The sequence below is a fragment of the Eubalaena glacialis genome, chromosome 8 (genome assembly GCF_028564815.1).
Source record: "Eubalaena glacialis isolate mEubGla1 chromosome 8, mEubGla1.1.hap2.+ XY, whole genome shotgun sequence".
NCBI classification, from domain to species: domain Eukaryota; kingdom Metazoa; phylum Chordata; class Mammalia; order Artiodactyla; family Balaenidae; genus Eubalaena; species Eubalaena glacialis.
In genome coordinates this window covers 127,775,387-127,797,070 of record NC_083723.1, presented here as the reverse complement: position 1 = coordinate 127,797,070, position 21,684 = coordinate 127,775,387, and the positions used below count along the sequence as shown (strand labels likewise).

The 21,684-nt window shown below is 43.7% G+C and overlaps 1 protein-coding gene across 5 annotated transcripts in view; it reads right to left on the bottom strand.

Moving 5' to 3' along the window:
• Positions 1–749: 749 nt before the first annotated feature.
• The window catches only part of RNF32 (ring finger protein 32), a 41,819-nt gene continuing 20,884 nt past the window's right edge, over positions 750–21,684 (bottom strand). For 4 of the 5 annotated variants that reach the window (XM_061198219.1, XM_061198221.1, XM_061198217.1 and 1 more), the window contains exons 8-9: positions 1,674–1,841; positions 750–980 (exon numbers count right to left, since the gene is read on the bottom strand). In XM_061198219.1, coding sequence (XP_061054202.1) covers positions 750–980; positions 1,674–1,841 — 399 coding nt within the window. Of the gene's footprint in view, positions 981–1,673; positions 1,842–20,658; positions 21,652–21,684 lie in introns of those variants that run through there. The other variant, XM_061198222.1, reaches the window with a different exon arrangement.

Genomic DNA, 21,684 nt, shown 5'->3' with positions numbered 1-21,684 from the left:
TCAAAAGAACAGGCCGCTTTGTCCGTCCCTGAGGTTTGGGCCTTATCTGTTCCAGCAGCTGGGGCACCTCACCATCACAACTGCGCTTCATTCTTGTAAGCGACCAGGCTCCCAGGAAGATTTCGTGGATTTCTTCACGTATGAACTAAAACACTATATGTGGCTCTAAGTCATTACTATGTGATATACTATTTTCTGATGTTGAAACCACTGAATATTTTATTTTCATATCTTGGGTTTATATATTCAAAGTGCTGAAGTACAACAGTAATTTATCCTATAGAAATAAAGCAGTCACTACCAAACAAGAATTAGGAGTGGCAGAGGACCTTTAGGTTGTGGTCGACACTAGCTGTAGGTAAGTACCCAGCCACGCGGGGGCCAGGCCTGGGAAGACAGAGTATTGTAACCCTACCAGCAGCCCCCCTGCGGGCCAATCAGAACCGCTGTGGAAATGGGCCAGTGAGCCAGGCTACTGTGTCAGAAGGGAGTCCCTTTACTGTTACGAGCAATTCCAGCTGGCCCACTAGAGGCAGAGCAAATCAGCAAATTACAGAACCTCTGAGACAGAAGTTTTTAGTCCATTCCTCACTTAACTGATTAAACTCATGAATCTGAAGTTTTCTTTTTATAAAGACTAAAATTGGATGGGTTGCCAGCTTTTAAAATATCGTTAGCTTTCCTAAGTACAACTACCAAAATTAAGGTAAACCTTTCCCCCCGAATTATATAATTTTATTCCTGTGAATTCAACATTCAAGAATTTTCTTTTGATAGCAAGAGCGGCAGAGAGGACACACGTGGAAGGGAGAACTGTCCCCCAAGGAGAACTCCTCCAAAGCAAGGAGACACGTGTGGTGAAACACGTGTGAGCAGGACAGGAGGGCCGTGTGCCGTGCCGAGGGGGCCGGGTGAGCCTGGCCGCCGACGGAGAGCGGGCTGAGGCAGATGGAGCACTCGGGGCTCTCCCGGAGCAGGGCCTGCAACACAGAAGGACACGGGGGTTTGTCACGCAGGTGGTTGGTTTCATCGTGATAGGAAGTTCCGGAAATTTAAGTGAGAACTGTATACTGACAGACGTGGATCTTCTAAAAATGAAGACATTTCATTCTGTGTTAAAATAACATTAATTATATACGTACTCTGCTACTCTTGTGAAAAATGGAAAGGGATAGTAACCCACCTGGGATAACCCATTTTGAAACACAAATACTTTATAAAATGCTGAACATTAATAATATAGATTTTCTTTTAATTAAGCAATGAAGAGTAGTCTTTTTCAAAATTCTTGATACTATGTAGCTGCTAAACTTCTTTATACATTTTCCTCTTTCTGTGATTTTCTAAGCAAGTGTTTCCTCTGTGGGATTTGGAGTGTCGTTCTTTCACGGCTCCTACAGATGCAAGAGGAGGGCAGGCTGGGACCTGCGGGGAAACTCCAGGGGGCGGGGGAAGAGCACGTAGGGAAGCCTTTTCCCTCGGCGCTTTCACAAAATGCCATCATCAAAGCAGAATTTCACACTCAAGGGCCTTGGCGCTCACCCCAGAGTGGGTGGTGAAGGTCCTGGGGCCCCACGTGGTGCGGGCCCAGGCCGGGCCCCCCCTTTCCTGGTGGGTCCCCCCCGAGGCAGCACTGCAGAGCCGCTGGCTGCCCTGTCCCGGGCACAGCCTACCTGTGTCTGGATCTTCCCCCAGTCCTCTTCCGTGAGCTCGTGGCCACACCTGTCCTCGAGCTGCTGCAGCACGCTGCGGTTGAGGGCCAGGCAGCGGTCGATCTCTGAGAAGAGCTCGTCTATGTCCGTGTGGTAGGAGCACAGCAGGCGGTGGCTGATTTCTGTGAACTGGGGACACGGCGGGGGCACACTTACACAAAGGCAGTGAGAAGTTCCGGAGGGAGGTTGAAGGGAAGCACCTTCTTGAGTCCCGACCACCCTTCCTGCTAATTTCCCTAAGGCCCTGCCTCTCAATAGTACTTCTTGGGGAAATAGACACACGGCGATTTCCTTAATCACTCCAAGTCCAGAGAATTGGTGCAGAGATTTTACCAGAACGGGGCACCTGGTTGTAAGCCTTGCTCGTTAGCAGGGAATACATTGATGAGAAGTTGAGAGGAGAAAGGATTAGAATTTTGCACAGGTAGTCACATGGTCATCCTGGTCTGGCATCAGCTACTCTAGTCTTCACGGGGATGGTCACTGCACAGGGCCGCTTTCCTGGGGCCACCACCAGGCTATCGCTAATGAGAGCTGCTTCGCTTCCCCTTGCTCCACAGCATCTTCCCCTGTGGTTGCAGATTATGAATGATCATTTTAGTGTGAACGTTTCAAAAAATGCTTTTTAAAAAACATTTAGAAAGTAATCTTGCCAAGAGAAAGATTATCTCCTTCTTTCAAACCGGTTACTCATTCTGCTTTTCTCACTGAGCTCTAAAATCATAATTTTGAACCCCACCCCTTGCCTAAGGACCTTAGAAAATAAGCTGAGTTAATCAGTTTATGGACAATTGTATGTCCCCTTGCTACAGAACACATCTTTAGGACTTACCTTAAAATCCTGTTTTCACTGCTAGCGTAAATATGGAGACGGCGTGTTACAATTTATCTCAAACTTTTGTTCTGCTTTAGAACTATTAGCCTTAAATACAGTCTCTAATGTTCTGCCAAGCTCAGTCCTTTTATAAAGGTCTATATTTTGATACAAAAAGATTTAGAAAAGCACAGTGATCTCAGGACAAATGAGTTAGTTGTTGGCTGTGGCATGCTGTCGCCTCCTGATGGCAGCAAACCAGAATTGCCAGGATGAATGCATGCATTTGCAGTGCAAGTTCCCTCACCTGTGATTCGTAAAATGCAACATGCCTAGATCACGTGGGAGGTACGTGCACTCATGCATGACTTCCCCCAGATGGACCAAAGTGTGTGCATTTTTGGTCCATTAAGTGGTAACAGTTGCTCACTGCAAAGTAGCGAAACTGTGATATCCTCCAGCCTCCCTGCTCTGGACTCAGTCTGGCCTTTGGAAATATTTACTGTGTGAGTCTCTCTGATCTCTGTGAATTGTAATCTCCCAAATTAGGAATCTTTAAGTCCTCTGTGTATACCCTTCCATCAAGATGCCATCCACTCCTTTTTAGAAAACACAAGGTCGTATAGTTATTGGTTTATTAGAAATTTAACGTCTTAAACTTTTTAGGGTTTTTGTTAGTGTTTTGGTTACAGTTGCGCAGGTTTTAGATGGCTTGCCCATTTTCCCATAAGTCCTGCATGATTTTTCAAGAACATACACATTAGCAGGGATGCCTAGATAGGTGAGTGATATTGTGATTCCAAAGGGCTTCAAGATTCCAGAAGTCGGTCTCCTTAGATGGGCTGGGAAGAAAAAAGAGTTTCATGGATTTCAGTTATGTTGTAAAGACCTGGATTATCACTGTGAGTTCAAATCCAGACTCTCAGTTACCAGCTGAGTGACGTTGGGCAAGTTACATTCGCTGTTGAGGGAATCTTATGAGAAAAGACTGGGCAAGTTCATTTGTACCCCCTCCCTTTTTTTTAGATTCCACATACAAGCGCTATCATATATTTGTCTTTCTCTGCCTGACTTACTTCACTCAGTATGAATTTATCTACAAAACAGAAATAGAGTCACAGATTTAGAAAACAAATTTATGGTTACCAGGGGGTGAGGGGAGAGGGATAAATTGGAAGACTGGGATTGACATATACACACTACTATATATAAAATAGGTAACTAATAAGGACCTACTGTATAGCACAGGGAACTCTACTCAGTACTCTGTAATGACCTATATGGGAAAAGAACCTAAAAAAGAGTGGATATATGTATATGTATAACTGATTCACTTTGCTTTACACCTGAAACTAACACAACACTGTAAATCAACTACACTCCAATAAAAATTTAAAGAAAAGAAAAAGGCCTGTGAACAGCTGGGGCACAGGAGTAAATGGTTTTTATTAAAGAGATTTGGGGATAGGGCTGTATTTGGTCTTATTCTTTTTCTCTCCCCGATCTTCTCAAAGTGCTGTATGATATACTTGGAAAAAATCCTTTTAGTATAATTGTTTTAGAACTTTCTAAAATGTGAGACTTCACCAGCTAGTCTAGATCGACACCGTCTGCAAGAAATGTCACGTGAGCCATGTCTAATCTTAAAATTTATAGGAGCCACATTAAGAAAAGTTTCTAAATAGGTGGAATTAAATTTAATATTTTACGTAACCCAACATATCCAAAATATTTATCACTTCAAAATGTATCCGTTGAATAAGCTGTTGAGATCTCTGTATTCTTTCGTTCCTGAAAGGCTTTGAAATCCGAGCATGCTGTGCACGCGCATCACATCTCCATTTGGACTGGACGGCCACAGGTGGCTCGTGGCTCCCTGCACTGGACAGCGTGGCCTGGCGGCTCAGAAAGACACTAGAAAGGAGTGACCTCACGTCTGGGCACGGAGAGGTAGCCAACCCAGGGCCACTCCGATAGCTCCTTTGTTTGAAGACTGATGTAAATGGTAGGGGTGATCTGTTGTTTAAAGGGTGTGACAGTGGTGGCTGTCACCTGCTGGCTGTCTTGCTCGTCCTTCCCCAGCACAGAGCGGTCTGCAGAAGTTGGCATCCCATCCAGAAACCACATTCCCCATTCCCCCTGTGCTAGGTGGGGCACGTGACACAGCGTTTCCAATGGGACTGGGGTCTCTGGGCTGGACACACAGGTCTCTGAGGCCCAGGGGATGGTAGGGCAAAAGGATGGGGGGGACAGTATCTGTGTCCCACAGGGTGGCATGCTGCGACTCAGGTCACTGAAGCTTCTATTTTCAGTTGCTGAAATTAGGGGGTTATTTGTTTCAGCAATTAGCAGTGTCCTGGTTGAGAGATTGTGGCTGTTTCATGGAACTGGGCAGGATGAAAGGAACTCAGCCCATCAAACCTCGCAGTCATTTAGGTGTGTGATGCGCGGAACATGTTCTCCGTGGACGTGGAGGACTTTCCCATTTCAAGTATCCTACTCTACTGGACATCCCATGTGCGCGGTTTGTCTGTTCATTTGTTTTTATGTGGACAACCTGGCGGGAGGCCATGTCTGTGTAAGTCACCTCCATCAGAAGGTGCCTTCACGGACCTGGTGTTCCCTTCCAATTCCCATCCGTCCCGCAAGAAGACTCGAGCCTGCGCGGGAAGGGGGCAGCGGCTGTGGTGAGCGAGCCTGCCCAGCCTTGGTCCCTGGGTGTTAACAAGGATGCGTGCTGGGTTTCAGGGAAAGGCCGTGCTGTAACACGGCAGGCGGCCCATGGGGTTTGAATCCAGGCACCTGTGATTTGGGGTTTTGCATGCAGTTGTTTTTCAGCCATACTTGGAGGTCTGGAGGAAGATGCTTTTCCATCTGTGAATCCAATTCTGTTTCTTGCTGATTCTAATTACACTTGCCTGGCAGCTGGATCCTAGCTTATGGGCTCCAGCTGGCAGTGTTTCATTTTCTCTGTTCCTCAGCCTTTCAAATACCTGATAAACTCCAAATAAATTATTGAAAGTAGAAGAGTTCCCTATACTTCATAAAAGGAAGAATTACTTGGAAATGCATACAACTGCCTTCCAATTAATGTTTTATAATTCAAGTTTTCTGTAAATTGGGTTTTCTTGAAGTGTGAGATATTTCCCATCTAGACCTGTAAGGTAAGGTCTTTCCTCCCTCCAAAATTATACCTCAGAATAAAAAGGATCACGTTCTATTCCAGACCGTACAGAGTATCTCAGATTATGAGGTATGTTCTCAAATTAGTTCTGAACAGAAGTGCTACTTGGAGGAGACAGGTTGGTGTGAAAGGATCGCAATGCTTCTTCTCAGGTGAGGTCCCCGGACCCGCAGCATCTGCATCACCTGGTAACTTGTCAGCAATGCCAACTCCCGGGCCAGCCCAGCCCTCCTGGGTCAGAACCTGCAGGTAGGAAGCAGCCGTCTGTGGTTTAACCACCCCCAGGGGGTTCTGATGCTCACTCATGCTTGAGAACTGCCGTCATAGAAGTTTCCCGATTAATTTTTGAGTCAAAGTTATTTAACACAGCTTTAGTCATCATTCCTGGAGATGTAACCACCCAACTCCAAGTGTGAGGTGTCCCCGTGAGCTTTCAAAGGTCACTTAAGAGAGCAAGAGTAAATGTGGAGGCCACGAGTATTTATATATCCCTCTCTGTATATATATGTTAATGCTGTCACGTGTGTGGCGAGGTATCTCTGTGGTGCTCTTCCTACACGTTGAGTTCTCACGGCTTGAGTTGGAGCTGGTGTGCACGCTGCTGGGTCCCACGTGGCCCCAGTGGGGACGATCCCGATGTCGCCTCCCTGCGCTGCGGGCCGCCTCCATTCCTTCTCACTGTCAGCTCGGGCGCTGGGAGTGCTGCACTCAACGCTGGCCCACCGTGCAGAGCTCTCCCTGGGTCCCCGCCTCTGTCTGTCTGTGGGTCGCTCTGTACGCCAACTACGGGGGACACAGCAGAAACACTTGCTGAAGAAACGGGCTCGTCAGTTTCGCAGATGCAGCTAGTGCCTGTGCGGAGGGCGGGTCTTAATGCGCCCGGCCGGCCACGCTGGCCTCCGACCCTCACAGTCGGCTCCCTGCGCCTTCGTCCCTTCGGGGTTTTCCCCATGACACGGCTGGTTGAAACTGATACCGTTTTCAACAGAGTGTTTCCTGCCTCTTTCCCTCCAGGAAGGTGGGGCGCACCCAGAGGAGGCCGTGAGTCTGGTGGGGAAGCAGGCAGGGGCTCCGGGGCGACGCTCGGGTCTGCGGAGGCCGCTTGAAAACAGCGGCTCCCCACCTGGAACCACGTTCTGAACGGGCGAGGTGCAGGGTCAGTGCCGGACGCAGGTGCGCTCGTTTGTATTTTCCTGTCCGCCAGCCTGCCTGGCACACCTGGCATCACGTTCACACTCGTTAACGACCATGCTTTCTTCCTCGGCTTAAATGGAAAGCATGTCGTAAATGAGAAAAATAACAATCCCCTTTATATGCAGTGGTGGTTAAAGACTTAAAATGCACGTTATTCAACCTAAGCTAAGTAATTTTGCCTTTACCCTGCCGTTTAGCTGTGGCAGGGTGAGGCATAGAAAGCAAAGACGGGTCCCAGAGGAGCCTGGGCCAGGCCGGGCTGGGCCGGAGCACATCTTGTTCCTTTAAGGACAAGGGCGCCCAACCCAGCAGGAAGGCGGGGTGGGGCCGGGAGAGGGTGCGGAAGAGAGGGTCTGACAGCGACGTGCAGGGGCAGGAGGGGCGGGCAGGCGTGGGCCAGGCGCCCCCAGCTGCTCCCTCGCCCTCACCGCCTGCAGGGGACACTGCCGTCCCCACCTCGCCCTCCATCCCTGATGCCAGCTTCTCCTCCCCGGCCCTCGCCCCCGCCTCTCCTCAGGAAAGGCACTACTTTCCCGTAGGGATCTTCCGGTCTGGCCAGACTCAGCCCACGAATGACCGTCATGCTCCTCTGTCCCTGCGACCTCTGCACGGCCGTGCGTCCCCCGCGCCTGGGCTGGACGTGCGCTCTCTCCGGACGCCCAGAGAGCACTTTTGGCCCCTTCGCTTGACACTTGTCACCGGCTGGGTGCTCATACATTTTTCCTGTGTGTATTTCTTATCTCCTCGTTCCTTAGATTCATCTTGGCGAGGCCCTTGGCGTTCAATAAAAAATGTCGACTTTAGTTTGCAATAGATTAGAAATGGAGACACATACATGCCCTAATGTGCATATTCTAAATGAGTGCAGTACAAGTTCCTTTGTAGGGATTGAAAAAAAGGACAGTGTCTGCGTGGAATGGTGCTGAAGGAGCCTGCGGTGTCAAGATTCAGTGAAGCATCAATGTTTGGCTTCTAATTATAACACTGACGTTAGCTTGTTAATAAACATACCGGAAATCCTTCAGTATATATTTATGGCAAATTTCTAAAAGTGAACTGATGTGACCGTCTTTATTCTTGTGCTTCAAGTATTGGACAGTTAGCAAGGGTAATATTTTAAAAACTTAAATCAGCATATATTTACGGACTACCTATCGTGGCCAGGTCAGAGCAATGTCCTAAGTGTAGCTATTATGAAATATTTCTTAAATGTCAAATTCCTGTGTGATTAGCATCCTTCTCCTATTTACTGCCTCACTGTCACACGGGTCAGAGGCCTTCAGTGATTGAAAAGGCAAGCACCACACACGCAAAGAAGATTGAGTTCTAGTTTTCAAACTAGTGGTTAATATTAATTCTACGGACAAAATACATAAAATTTTCAATTAAAAAAATGAATATCTTCTTATATTTTTCTTTTTCAGTCTCACATTTCAGATATTTGATAAATTAAGTAATTACGAATTCAGGTTATTGATATATAAAGCAATTACTGGTCATTTACAAGTACATCCTGGCTAAACAGTAAAAAAAATATACTAACAAAAGTGCCCAGGTGAACTCTGTCTGCCCAGGAGGCCCCTCTCAGCATCCATCTTGATGTCAGCAATTGCTTACTAATGTGTTGACTTACGGCCGCCCTCAAAAGCAAAGTGAAAAGCCTGGAATTTACAGCATATCAATGAATCAGTTGATAAGCTTTTACTGGTTTAATATCCTCCCCGTCTTGCTGCTTGGAGCCACTTCAAGTTAGCAACAGAATGTTTGCCATCTCTATGTGATAAAGGAAGTCAAAGGACTAAACAAACTTTAAGACCATTATGCTGTTTGGCGAGATGTAAATGAAAAAAAGTAAGAGAAATCTCCTGCGGGAGGGTGTGGGAGCGGCAGCCCCTAAAGTCACCCACAGCATCTGACAAATCCCTAACCTCACTTTTTAAACAATGCTCAGGACTTTTAGCTTGGGTTGAGATAGTATAATGCATTTGAAAAGTTTTAATTGCAGCAATAAAAGGCCATACCTCAATTATATGACATATGCTAGCAGAATTTCTAGATAAGGATCAAAGGCATTCAAGGACCAACCACTGCATTCTGGGCAACACTTGGGCTTTCTGTACACACTGGTGACAGGTATGAGCACAGCAGCTCTAGTGACCTCTCCAGGCGGCTTTGATCTGAGTTCACCAGACGACGCAGGAGCGCACCAGGCCTCCTGGATCATCCCTACGGCCCCAGCGCCCTCCATGACAAAGGCGCTGCTGACTCAAGGTTACTTCTGACACTTACTTGTGGGTACAAAACGCAACATTTGACCCGCGCAGTTCTTACCACGGGACTGCCATCTATTTAAAAGAACCTACAGTGTAACACAACTTCACTTTGCTCTGCTTCAGTCTTGTTAGGAATGTGCCAGTGATATTTCAAAGCAAGGCAGATCTGCGAAGAGAAATCCTCAGCATATGGAAGCATGACTATTTGTAGAAAGATGACCCCTGTATTCTACTAATTAGTTAAGACCCAGTAGATGCAGGAAAACTAAGGTAAGGAAAGACTTCATTAATCCCCTCTGCAACAGAAGAGTGAAAATGCAAGGCCACAGTTCTTTTGCAAGTAAGATAGATTAATTTATAAAAATAGAATGGCCTGAGCTAATCTAATCTAGAGTATTAAAAACATATCCATCTTGGTGAGAGCTTGAAACTTTAAAGGAAACAAGCACTTCCTCATTTACTGTGCCTAAAAATATCACATTATTATCCCTCTTTGCCTTTCTTTTCTGTTGATTAGACTTCTTTTCCCTGAAGGTAATTAAACCAGTGGTTCCCAAGTATGACAAAGAAGTTTTCACCCATCTGCCAGAAAAGAAAAAAAGTGAATTCAGTGGAGTGAAATTTTTTAAAGCGAAATGGTTCAGTGTAAAGGCATATCCTTTAGAGTGTGGTCAAGTATTTCCAGTTTTCCTGGTGTTGAAAAATAGTCCTCCTTTTATGAGATGATTCTGATGGTGTATGATGCTTGGTTTTAACTCTTACTTCGCAAAATAGAAAGGTTTTGAAAGTTGGCAGTGACCTTGTTGGAGCCCTGAGTCTCTCTTTGACCATCTGTAGACTCCAAAGGTCTGGAGACCACTGGAGTACAGAATGGCAGCAGGCTGCTGGGGGAGAAGGCAGAAGCTGCTGCAACGTCTTGGTCTCACTGACTAATGAGGCGGTGGATCTGACATTTATCTATCTGCCTTGGACAGCGGGATGCATCACATGATCTATTTCTTCTAGTAATTTGCAATTTCAATTGTTTAGACTAAACATAAGACGAATTTGCATTAATTTAACTGTCACCAGTGGTGAGTATGGAGATACAGCTTAGAAATGTGGCTGGTGGTTGCACGTCACCCCAGATTCAAGAACTGTGGTTCCACAGATAATGAAGAATTTTACCATACCTGATACTGTAGTCACTGCACATTTTGCTTCGTAAATGCTCCAATTTCTAAAATTCAAACACTGGATCCCTAATAGTCCACTGATCTAAAGTTCTGTGCACATTTAGGTTGTGAGGAGGGTGACGGGGTGAAGACACGGGTGTCAAAATGCAGAGCTGAAAGGCAGGCCTGTGCAGGAAACCTGGCACTCCTGGAATGTCCCTGTCACAGAGCTAGTCTCCCGCCCAAAGGAGCCTTGATAAACTCACTGTTCACTTTGGCTTTGGAATTTATCTTTCACTGCATCTATTACTAGGAAACCTACGGACCCCAATTCTTCTGAAGCTGGGCTTCAGGATACAAGTTTAGTTCTGAAAAACTGTAAAGATGAATATAATGAGAATCCAGGACCAAGAGTTATATTTTTACTTTAAATATCTTCATCTGTGATTTCTAGATTTTAAAGCCTCATTATACGGACAAGCTTAAGTTAAAGTATTTTTACAGGTATTTAAAGAAAAATGAGCAGTTCAAACTTATTTTTTTACTGAAACACACGTTTGTTCCTTGATGAACTGAATAAAATTCAGTTTCTATCATTAGAAAAATGCTATTTAATTCTTTTTGTAAAATAGGGTATACTATTAAACTAAGATAAAAGTCTTTCCTAAAGGCACCTCTGGATGATGATTTCTTTCTTTCCTAACGCAGGGTGCAGGGTTGTTTCATATGTCTAACATTCTTTATCATCAGGCTGTTCTAGTATTGCACCGTGAAATACTTATTCTACTTACAGGATTACATCTTTTAAAAACCGCAAGAAAATAGCCGAAACCCCTAAATAATATATGTGTCTTAATGTATGCGTAAGCCAATGCTCCACTGCTACTAAAAATCCAAGTGAAGGCGGTCACTTTGCCTTGCCCACCATCAGTGTGTCCAGTGCTTTTCTGCACAGCGGCCTGGCGAGGTGGGGGCCGCTGACCCCTCGCTCCACCTGCAGCGTCAGGAGGGCTTTCGAAGCCCCTACCTCACACCAGGGTCACCAGGCCGTTCCCCTGCCAGAGTGCGGGCAGAGCTCCGTGCCCAGTACGACATCTATGTTGTATTCTACTAATTGTATTTATTCACTTAAAAAGTATTTACATAATTAATCCATGTGGAACTTTTTTGAGGATAAGGTATGAAGTAATGTCTATTTTTCTCCTTCACATGAATGCATAAATTAATTGACTTTCTCAATCTTTTTCTTCACTGATCTCATATGTGTCCTTTACTGTAGACTTAGAATCCCTGTGCACTGAGGTGGGTGACTTTCTACTGGTTCATCACCTGTTCATCTAACATTTCACAAGAATCTTAGTTACCAAAATTTTATATATATTTTGATATTTAACAAGGATGTTCTCCCTCATTACAACCTTATTGGGATATAACTGATGTACAACATGGTGTAAGTTTAAGGTGTACAATGTGATGATTTGATGCATTTATATGTTGGGAAACGATGGCCACCGGAGGGTTAGTTAACACCCCCACCATCTCACACAGTTACCATTTCTTTTTTGTGGTGAGAACGTTTCAGATCTCTTGGCAACTTTCAAGGCTATAATACCATACTGTTAACAGTAGTCACCACGCTATGCATTAGGACATCTCCTAACTGGAAGCTTGCTCTCTGACCGGCATCTCCCCGTTCCCCCCGCCCCTCTCCCCAAGCCCCTGGCCACCACCATCTGCTCTGTTTCTGTGAGTTTGACTTTTTTAGATTCTACACATAAGTGGAATCATACCATATTTGTCTTTCTCTGTCTGATTTATTCCATTTAGCATAACGTCCTCAAGGTTCATTCATGTTGTTGCAAATGGTAGGATTTCTTTCTTTCTCTTGGCTGAATTCCACTGTAGATGTACCACATCTTCTTATCCATTTATCTGTTGACTGACACTTAGGTTGTTTCCATGTCTTGGCTGCTGTGCCTAATGCTGCCATGAACATGGAAGTGCAGAAATCTCTGTGAGATCTTGATTTCATCTCCTTTGGAAGGAGAGATGCCCAGGAGTGGAATTGCTGGATCATATGGTAGTCCTACTTTTAATTTTTTGAGGAACCTCCATACTGTTCTCCATAGAGGCTGCACCAATTTACATTCCCACCAACAGTGCAGGAGGGTTCCCTTTTCTCCACATCACCAACACTTGGTATTTGTTGTCTTTTTGATGACAGTCATTCTAAGAGGTGTGAGGTGATATCTCATTGTGGTGCTGATTTGCATTTCCCTGATGATTAGTGATACTGAAGACCTTTTTCATGTACCTGTTGGCCATTTGTTATGTCTTCAGAAAAATGCCTATTCACCTCCTCTGCCCAGTTTTTTAATCAGACATTTGGGTTTTTTGGCTATTGAGTTGTATGTGTTCTTTATATATTTTGGATAAAAACCCCTTATGAGATATATGATTTGCAAATATTTTCTCCCATTCTGTAAGTTGTCTTTTTTCATTTTGTAGACTGTTTCCAGTGATGTGCAGAAGCTATTAAGTTTGATGTAGTCCATTTATTTATTTTTGCTTTTGTTGCTTGTGTTTTTGGTGTTATATCCAAAAAATCATTGCCAAGACCATTGTCAAGAGTCTCCCCTGTGCTTTCTTTCTTTTTTTTTAATATTTATTTTATTTTATTTATTTATTTTTCTTTTTTTGGCTGCATCGGGTCTTAGTTGTAGCACGCAGGCTCTTAGTTGTGGTGTGCGAGTTTCTCTCTAGTTGTGGCACGAGGGCTCTGGAGCACATGGGCTCTGTAGTTTGCGGCACACGGGCTCTCTCGTTGAGGCATGCGAGCTCAGTAGTTGTGGCACGCGGGCTTATTTGCCCCGTGGTGTGGGATCCTAGTTCCCTGACCAGGAATCGAACCCACGTCCCCTGCATTGGAAGGTGAAGTCTTAACCACTGGACTGGCAGGGAATTCCCTGCTCCTGTGCTTTCTTCTAGGAGTTTTGTGGTTTCAGGCTTTAGGTTTAAGTCTTTAATGCATTTTGAGTTAATTTTTGTTATATCCTCTTGATGAATTAATCACTTTATCATTATATAATGACCTTCTCTGTCTGTTACAGCTTTAAAGTCCATTTTGTCTAACAGAAGCATAGCTACCCCTGCTCTCTTTTGGGTTCCACGTGAGTAGAATATCTTTTTCTGTTCCTGCACTTTGAGCCTATTTGTGCCCTTAATGGTGGAGTGAGTCTCTTGTCGGCAGCATATGAGTTTTGTTTTTTATCTATCCAGTCATTCTATGCCTTTTGATTGGAGAAATTAATTCATTTGCATTAAGAGTAATTACTGATAGGTAAGGACTTACTAATGCCACCTTATTGTCTTCTGGCTGTTTTGTAGTTCCCTTGTTCCTTTCTTCCTCACTTGCTGCGTTCCGTTGTGAATTGATGACTTTCCAGAGTGGTACGCACTCATTCCTTTCTCTTTATCTTAGTGTATCTACTGTAGGGTTTTGCTTTGTGGTTACCATGAGGCTTACATAAAACATCGTATAGCTATAAGTGTATTTCACACTGATAACTTTGATTGCATACAAAAACTTTACCCTTTTACTCCCCCCTTTTGTGTTTTTGATGTCACAGTTTACATCTTTTTTATAGTGTATATTCATTAACAAATTATTGTAGCTATAGTTATTTTTAATACTTTTGTCCTTTAACCTTTATAAGAGAGTTAAGTGGTTAATACACCACAATACTACAATATTAGAATATTCTGAATTTGACTATGTACTTTCTTTCACAAGTGTGATGAATATATTCATATGTTTTCATGTTACTAATTAGCATCCTTTCTTTTAAGCTTGAAAAACTCCTTTCAGCATTTCTCGTGAGGCAGGTCTAGTGATGAACTCCCTCAGCTTTTGTTTGTCTGGGAAAGTCTTTCATCTCTCCTTCATTTCTGAAGGACATCTTTGCCAGATAGAGTATTCTTGGTTGGCAGTGTTTTCCTTTTAGCACTTGGGCATCTTCTGGCCCATGAGGTTTCTGCTGAGAAATCCACTGTTAGCCTTTGGGCATTTTGTTGTTAAGTTAGTTACAAGCTTATTTTCTCTTGCTGCTTTTAAGATTCTCTCTTTGTCTTTGATTTTTGAGTTTTATTGTAATGTGTCTTGGAGAAGATCTCTTTAAATTGAGTTTGTTTGGTGACCTATGAGCTTCATACACTTGGATATCTAAATCTCTCCCCCATCTGGGAAGTTCTCAGCCATTGTTTCTTTATATCCTTTCTGCCTCCTTCTCCCTCTCTTCTCCTGCGACTCTAATAATTTCCAAATTGTTTCTTCTGCTGTATCCCAAAGATCACATATGCTTTCTTCACTCTTTTTCTTTCTTTTTTCTTTGTTCTCCTCTTACTGAATAATTTCAAAGGTTTTGTCTTCTAATTCACAGGCTCGTTCTTCTGGTTGATCCATTCTAATGTTGATGCTTTCTATTGAATTTTTCATTTCATTCATTGTATACTTCAGCTCCAGAATTTACTTGGTTCTTTTTAATTTTTTCTGTCCCTTTGTTAAACTTCTCATTTGGTTCCTGTATTGTTTTCCTGGTTTCGTTGAATGGTTTTTCTGTATTTTCTTGTAGCTCATCGAGCTTCCTCAAAACATTTATTTTGAATTCTTTATCACATAAATCACAGATCTCCGTGTCTTTGAGGTCAGTTATTGGAAGATTAGTGTGATCCTTTGGTGTTGTCATATTTCCTTGATTTTCATGTTCCTTGAAGTCTTGTGTTGCTGTCTTTGCATCTGAGGAAGCAGTCACCTCCCCCCGTCGTTACTGACTGACTTCAGGAGAGAAATCCCTTCCACCAGCCCTGCTGGGATACTGAGGCTTCTCAGACGGTCTATGGATACGCCTGCTCCACGCTCCTTGCTCCCTCTGTGGCAGAATTCCAAGCATGTGTGCCTTCTCTCAATCCTGCAACATATCAGGCTAGGTGCTGACAGCCTCCTTTGCTTTCCCAAGATGAGGCTGGAGCTCAAGTCGGTGGTGCCTCCCTGCCTGCAGACCTGGGCTGGCTTTCTGCACATGCTCACTAGCTATCTGCCAAAGCTGGCTCTCACTATCACGGGTGCACCCAGGGAGCCAGCCACATGGTGTGGGCGAGGCACGTGGCGTGCTGGGGCCAGGAGAGGGATTTGCAGGAGAGGCATCCCCAATGGCTCCTGAGTGGGCTTCTTGATGGAGTCCTCAACACTGTTGGTAGGATCCATATCCCTTTAATGTCCTCTGAGAGTCCTATTTACTGCTTCCCCAGTCTTTTCCATCCCCAGTCATGTGGCTCATGATTCAGTACTCTGGATGGGGTGAGGGAAAGATGAGCCTCTTTGGCAGTGTCCCACATGGCTGGGGAAGCCAGGCACTTACTCACATGACCTCATTTTCCCCTGTGGGAGAAATCACTTGGCCCTGAGCTGTGCTTCCTTGGGGGGAGGGTGACATGGGTAAAGTCAGGCTATTCTTTCCCTCTCCAATGTGTCCAAACTTGTATTTTTTTTTTTGTTCCAACAGTGTGCTGGAACTTTGCCTTTGGAAACCTGGGCTTCCACAAAGGCCTTCTTGTTGGTAGGTGATTGTCTAAGGCAGTGCTCTCCAGGGGCACCCAGGCTGCAGGCGAGAGGGGCTGGGGCAGCTTGGAGCAGGTTCAAGGGCCACTTCAGGGTCCACAGCCTGGACCAAGGTGTGTGCGCCTGTGACCTGATGCTTGGGTGGGTGAGACTCCTCCCGAGTCTCTTGGCTTATGGTGCTGGATCCCACAGTTCCCACTAAGGCAGTTTTGTCCATGGATGAATGCCAAGCTATGTTGCTGGTTAGGGGGAATACAAGTGAGGGACAACTTATTTGGCCATGTTGCCAACGTCATCCTCAGAAAAACTTTTCCTTATCAGTATTTGTATATTTCTTGTAAGTTTATTTTTAGGTATTAACTATTATGAAAGGGATCCTTTTCCATTGCATTTTATATCTGATTATTGTTGCTATACAGGATGCAATTATTATTGCATATTTATCTTGAATTTGAACATCTAATGGTTTAGTTCTAATAATTTTTCAAATGATTTTACAGATTTAAAATCCATGTGTATAGATAATAAATATGGATTATATAATGCACACACATTGTATTTTTGTTTTCTTGTATTATTGCATTGGCAAGGAATGGCCAAAGTGTGATTGTGGGTAACCTATTTTGCATCTTTAGGGTTTCACTATCTAAAATAATATGTTTTTAGTTTCCAATATATAGTCTTTATTGTGACAAGGAAATTTCATTTAGTTGTAGTTCGCTGTCATTATTAGGAATGGCTGTTAAATTTAATATATTTTCAGTAAAGATTGAGATGCTTTAATATAATTTTTCTCAGTCATTTTCTTAAAATTTATTTATTTTATTTTTGGCTGTGTTAGGTCTTCATTGCTGCACGCGGGCTTTCTCTAGTTGCAGTGAGTGGGGGCTACTCTTAGTTGCGGTGCGCGGGCTTCTCATTGTGGTGGCTTCTCTTGCTGTGGAGCATGGGCTCTAGGTGTGCGGGCTTCAGTAGTTGTGGCTCATGGGCTCTAGAGTGCAGGCTCAGTAGTTGTGGCGCATGGGCTTAGGTGCTCCAAGGCATGTGGGATCTTCCTGGACCAGGGCTCGGACCCACCAGAGTCCCCTGCATTGGCAGGTGGACTTGTAACCACTGCACCACCAGGGAAGCCCCTTTCTCAGTCATTTTTATATTTCTTTCTATGTTTGCTATTTTTATAGGAGGTAATTTCAATTATATTTTCAGATTTAACAGCACAAAGTTGTATACAATAGTCTTTTATAATTTAGAGATAATTTCCACATATGTGATTATGCCTCCCATTCTGTGTATCTGCATTCTGCTTTATCTAATTTGTTTTAACCCTGGTGAGACTTTACCTCGTAGTTGTTCCTGTTTTTGTTTTTTTTTTGTTTTTTTTGGAAGAGCTTTTTTTTCTTTTTTAACAGCTTTATTGGAGTGTAATTGCTTTACAATGTTGTGTTAGTTTCTACTGTATAACAAAGTGAATCAGCTATATGTATACATATATCCCCATATCCCCTCTCTCTTGCCTCTCCCTCCCACCCTCCCTATCCCACCCCTCTAGGTGGTCACAAAGCACCGAGCTGATCTCCATGTGCTATGTGGCTGCTTCCCACTAGCTATCTATTTTACATTTGGTAGTGTGTATATGTCAATGCCACTCTCTCACTTCGTCCCAGCTTACCCTTCCCCGTCCCCGTGTCCTCAAGTCCATTCTCTACGTCTGCGTCTTTATTCCTGTCCTGCCCCTAGGTTCATCAGAACCATTTTTTCTTTTTTTTAGATTCCATATATATGTGTTAGCACACGGTATTTGTTTTTCTCTTTCTGGCTTACTTCACTCTGTATGACAGACTCTAGGTCCATCCACCTCACTGTTAATGTTTTTTAAACTCTGATGAGCTATTTATCTTATAGTTTCTCTTTTCCAAAATACCAGCTATTGGCTTCATTTACCAGTTTTACTTTTTTCCTAATAAATTACTTATTTTATTTTTATACTTTCTACTTCCTACATTTAAAGATTTGAATGGTTGGTTCATTATTCTTTCATCTTTCTTGTTCAATAATAAATGTACTTGACACTACTGTCCTCTAAGTACAGCTTTAGCTATGTACCACAGAATAGCAGTGTCATGAACACCAGAATAGTGTATGTTAGATTCTTGATTCCCAAATACACTTTAAAATTCATTTATTTTATTGTGATTTTCTATTTTATTTCTTTTGTTTGCGCATTCCTCATTTATTCTTGAGCATGTCTTTGTGTAGAACATTTTTGTCTCATTTGGTTCAAATCTCCCATAAGCAGCTACTAGCAGATTTTTTTCAATGTAATTCAAGAATCTGTTGTTTAATACAGAAATTTATCTCAATCGTTGTTTGTTGTAACTGTTATCCTATCATCTGACATTTTCTACTCATTATCCTTTCTTGTTGCCTTTTCCTGACTTGTACGAAATCTTTTTTTTTTTATGTTTTGGCCGTGCCACGTGGCATTCGGGATTTTATTTCCCCGACCAGGGATCGAACCCGTGCCCCCTGCAGTGGAAGTGTAGAGCCCTAACCACTGGACCGCAAGGGAAGTCCCTGTAGGAAATCTTTTTATATCACCACATATATATCCACTTTGGTCTTCATAATTGCTGTGAAGAAATCATTGTATGCATGCTTCCTTGGTGGCGGGCTCTTGGGTTGTTTATGGTTCTTCCTCTTTTATAATCATTGCTATAGTTAACATACTCATGAATGTATCTTAGAAAACATTATGAGCATATCTGGGGGGTAAATTTCTAGAGAAGGGATCAAAGGGAACTGTCAGCCAGCAGGATGGTACATTCTTAGTTCTACCAATGGCTTATAAGACTGTCTATTTCCCCCTCCTTCTTATCAGCTCTAGATAATCATCATCAAAATTTTCAATTCTTGCCAATCTAATAGGTGAAATAGGTTCTTATTTTTGCTTTAGTTTAGTTTTCTCTAATTATGAGTAAGGTTGAGTGTCTTTTTATATAGTAATCACGTATCCGTAGTCCTGTAAACTGCTTGTCACTTATTAAGGAAATTTGCTTCTAGTCCTTTGAATTGCAAATATGTTTTCCTGATTTGTCATTGGTCTTTCAATATTTTCTCCCTATACATACGTTTTGAAGTTTTATGTAGTTACCAATCCGTTCCTTTATGGTTTGTGTGTGTGTGTTTATCGTTTTACAGATCCTACCAGAGAGGTCCTTCTCACTCCCAGATGAGGAATTTATTTTATAATGCCTTCTTCTAAAATTACTATGTTTAAGTTTTCATGTTTAACTCTTTGTTCTGTATGGAATATATTCTGGTGTAAGGAGTGAATTCCATTTTTGTTTATACCCTCTCCTCCTCCCCTCCAACCCCCACCCCCCTTCCTTCTCATTTCTGACTCAAGCCCAACTCCTTGGGATTTAGAAACTGTACATCCTAGTTCTACATTTCATATAGAGTTTATCTTTACATTTTAATTGTTAACATTTCACTGCATTTGTATTCTCTCTTCGGATGTACATGTGTATATGTGAGTGTGTGATCTATTTAAGGGTTAGCTGCAGACCTCACAATACTTCACCCCTAAATCCTTCAGCATGTGACTCCTGAGAACCAGGACACTGTACCTGACAGTGACACTGCAATGAACACACCACTGACACATGACTACTGTGTAATATATGGTTCATGTTCATATCCCCACATATCCCAATTATAGCACTGGTTTTACGTTTAGTTTTGATCCAGGATCCAATCAAAGACCTCTCATTACATTTAAATGTTATATCTCTCAGACATCTTTGTTCTAGAACATTCCTCTTCTTTATAACATTTTACAATTGAAGTCGGCTGCTTTGCAGAATATTCCTCACTTTGGATTTACCTGGCTACGTGTGTTCTCATGACTGGGTTCAGGTGAAGCAGCTCTGGTGTGAACGTGTAAAGGCGGTGTTTGGTCCCAGTGCTCCCCGTGCACGTGAGGGACCCATGGGTCACTGTGCAGCTAGTGGTGGTCACTGGGCTGCGAAGATGTCTACCAGACCTTTCCAGTGTGCAGACTTCTCATTCTCTTTATAAATTCTCACTGATGTGTGGGATGATTCTTTGAGATTGTGTGAAAATCCAGTTCCTCGACAGTTGTTCACCCAATAGCTTATAGTAATTTCCTGACATAGTTCTCAAACTGTCATTCGTGTGCGTCCACATAGTCTGGACATATCTATAGAATCCTGGGTAAAATGAAAGTCAGTGACCTAGTTCAATCATCTTTCAAATTCCATTAAAGCACACTGGCATTTTAAAGTCGTGGATTAACGCTTCCTAGATCATGCCTATAGCTCAGCATGTGAGCTCCATCAAGTTGGAAAAGGTAGGAAAAATCATCAAATTGCAAGAGTCATCTACTAAATGATCAGAAGTGCAACAGAACAGGACCCCATCCCCTGTCCCAGACGTCCTCCGCGCCCCGTCCTGCTGGAAGGGGTGTGAATGACTGACTAGGGGAAAACAAGGTAGAATCCCAGATTCTCCATCACAGCCTCTCACCCCCCTGCTTCTGCCCCCGACTTCTCCAAAGGCCAGAGCGGCTGCAGGAACTGCCCACCCTGCCAGAGGGGCGCCTCCTAGAGCCAGGACAGGGGACAGCACCGTGGGCATCTCCAGCCGGCCGGCGCCACAGAAGCAAATCTCTCCACCCACTGTTCAACCTCCGTCATCAAGATCCACAGTATTTTAAGGCCATTTGCTCACATACTGCCTTTAATGGTCTCCTACTCCTGAGGGCAAATCAAGTATATTTTCTTGATAAGTCTGAGGCACAGACATCACATAAACCATGATTCTGATTTTCTTTTGCACATACTGATAGCCACCTTGCTTGGAACAGTTACCTAAGCGATCAGGAAGGGTATTAGAAAAAAAAATCTATTATCGCACTGCTTTAGAGTCGAGCCTCAATCCTCTTACTCTTAGGATTCCCGCGCAGTCCTGGGACACTGTGAAGAAGCCCCCTCACACCTCCCACCCTGGCACACAGAAGGTGGGCGAAGTTGCAAGACGCCAGAGAAGGAGACGCACAGACAGCAGGCCGGGGGGTCGGACGACAGCACGGGGGTGATGTGTTGATGGCAGCTGCACGGGGCCAAGGTCCTTACGCTTCACACGCCCACGGAAGTCATACAGCGGAAGAAAGGGGATCCCGCACACAGTGAAGGGTAATTTTCTATCACTCATTGTTCCACATGGGAGTGCAGCCCAAAAAATAGGTACGTTTAGAAAAGATCGAAATAAATGTGTGTGATGCTTCCACAAATAACCGTAACAGGGAAGCATGACTGTGAGTTTTATCTTAGTGATTTGAGGGTCACATCGTCAGAATACCATACTCTCATACAGTCTATCCTAAAGAAATGTGGACTAGCCCTAAATCTAAAACAGCATAAAGACTAACTTGAACAATATGTTAACATTTGTAATAAATACAAATTTTCAGGTGCCTACTGTGTGCTGCGACTCTCAGGGTTGGAGCAGCTCTGCAGGGAGGGATTACTGCCTTCACATCCCAGGCGCAGACTCTGAGGCCACAGCTGCAGCTGTTGGCCTGAAGCCGCAGAGCTGGGGAGGGCAGACCGGGGACTGCGGCCCGGGTAGCTGCTCCTTCCTCTGGGCCTGGCCTTTTTGTATGAGGCACATAACAGAAAGCTGTCAAACAAGCCGAAAAGTACAGATAAAAAT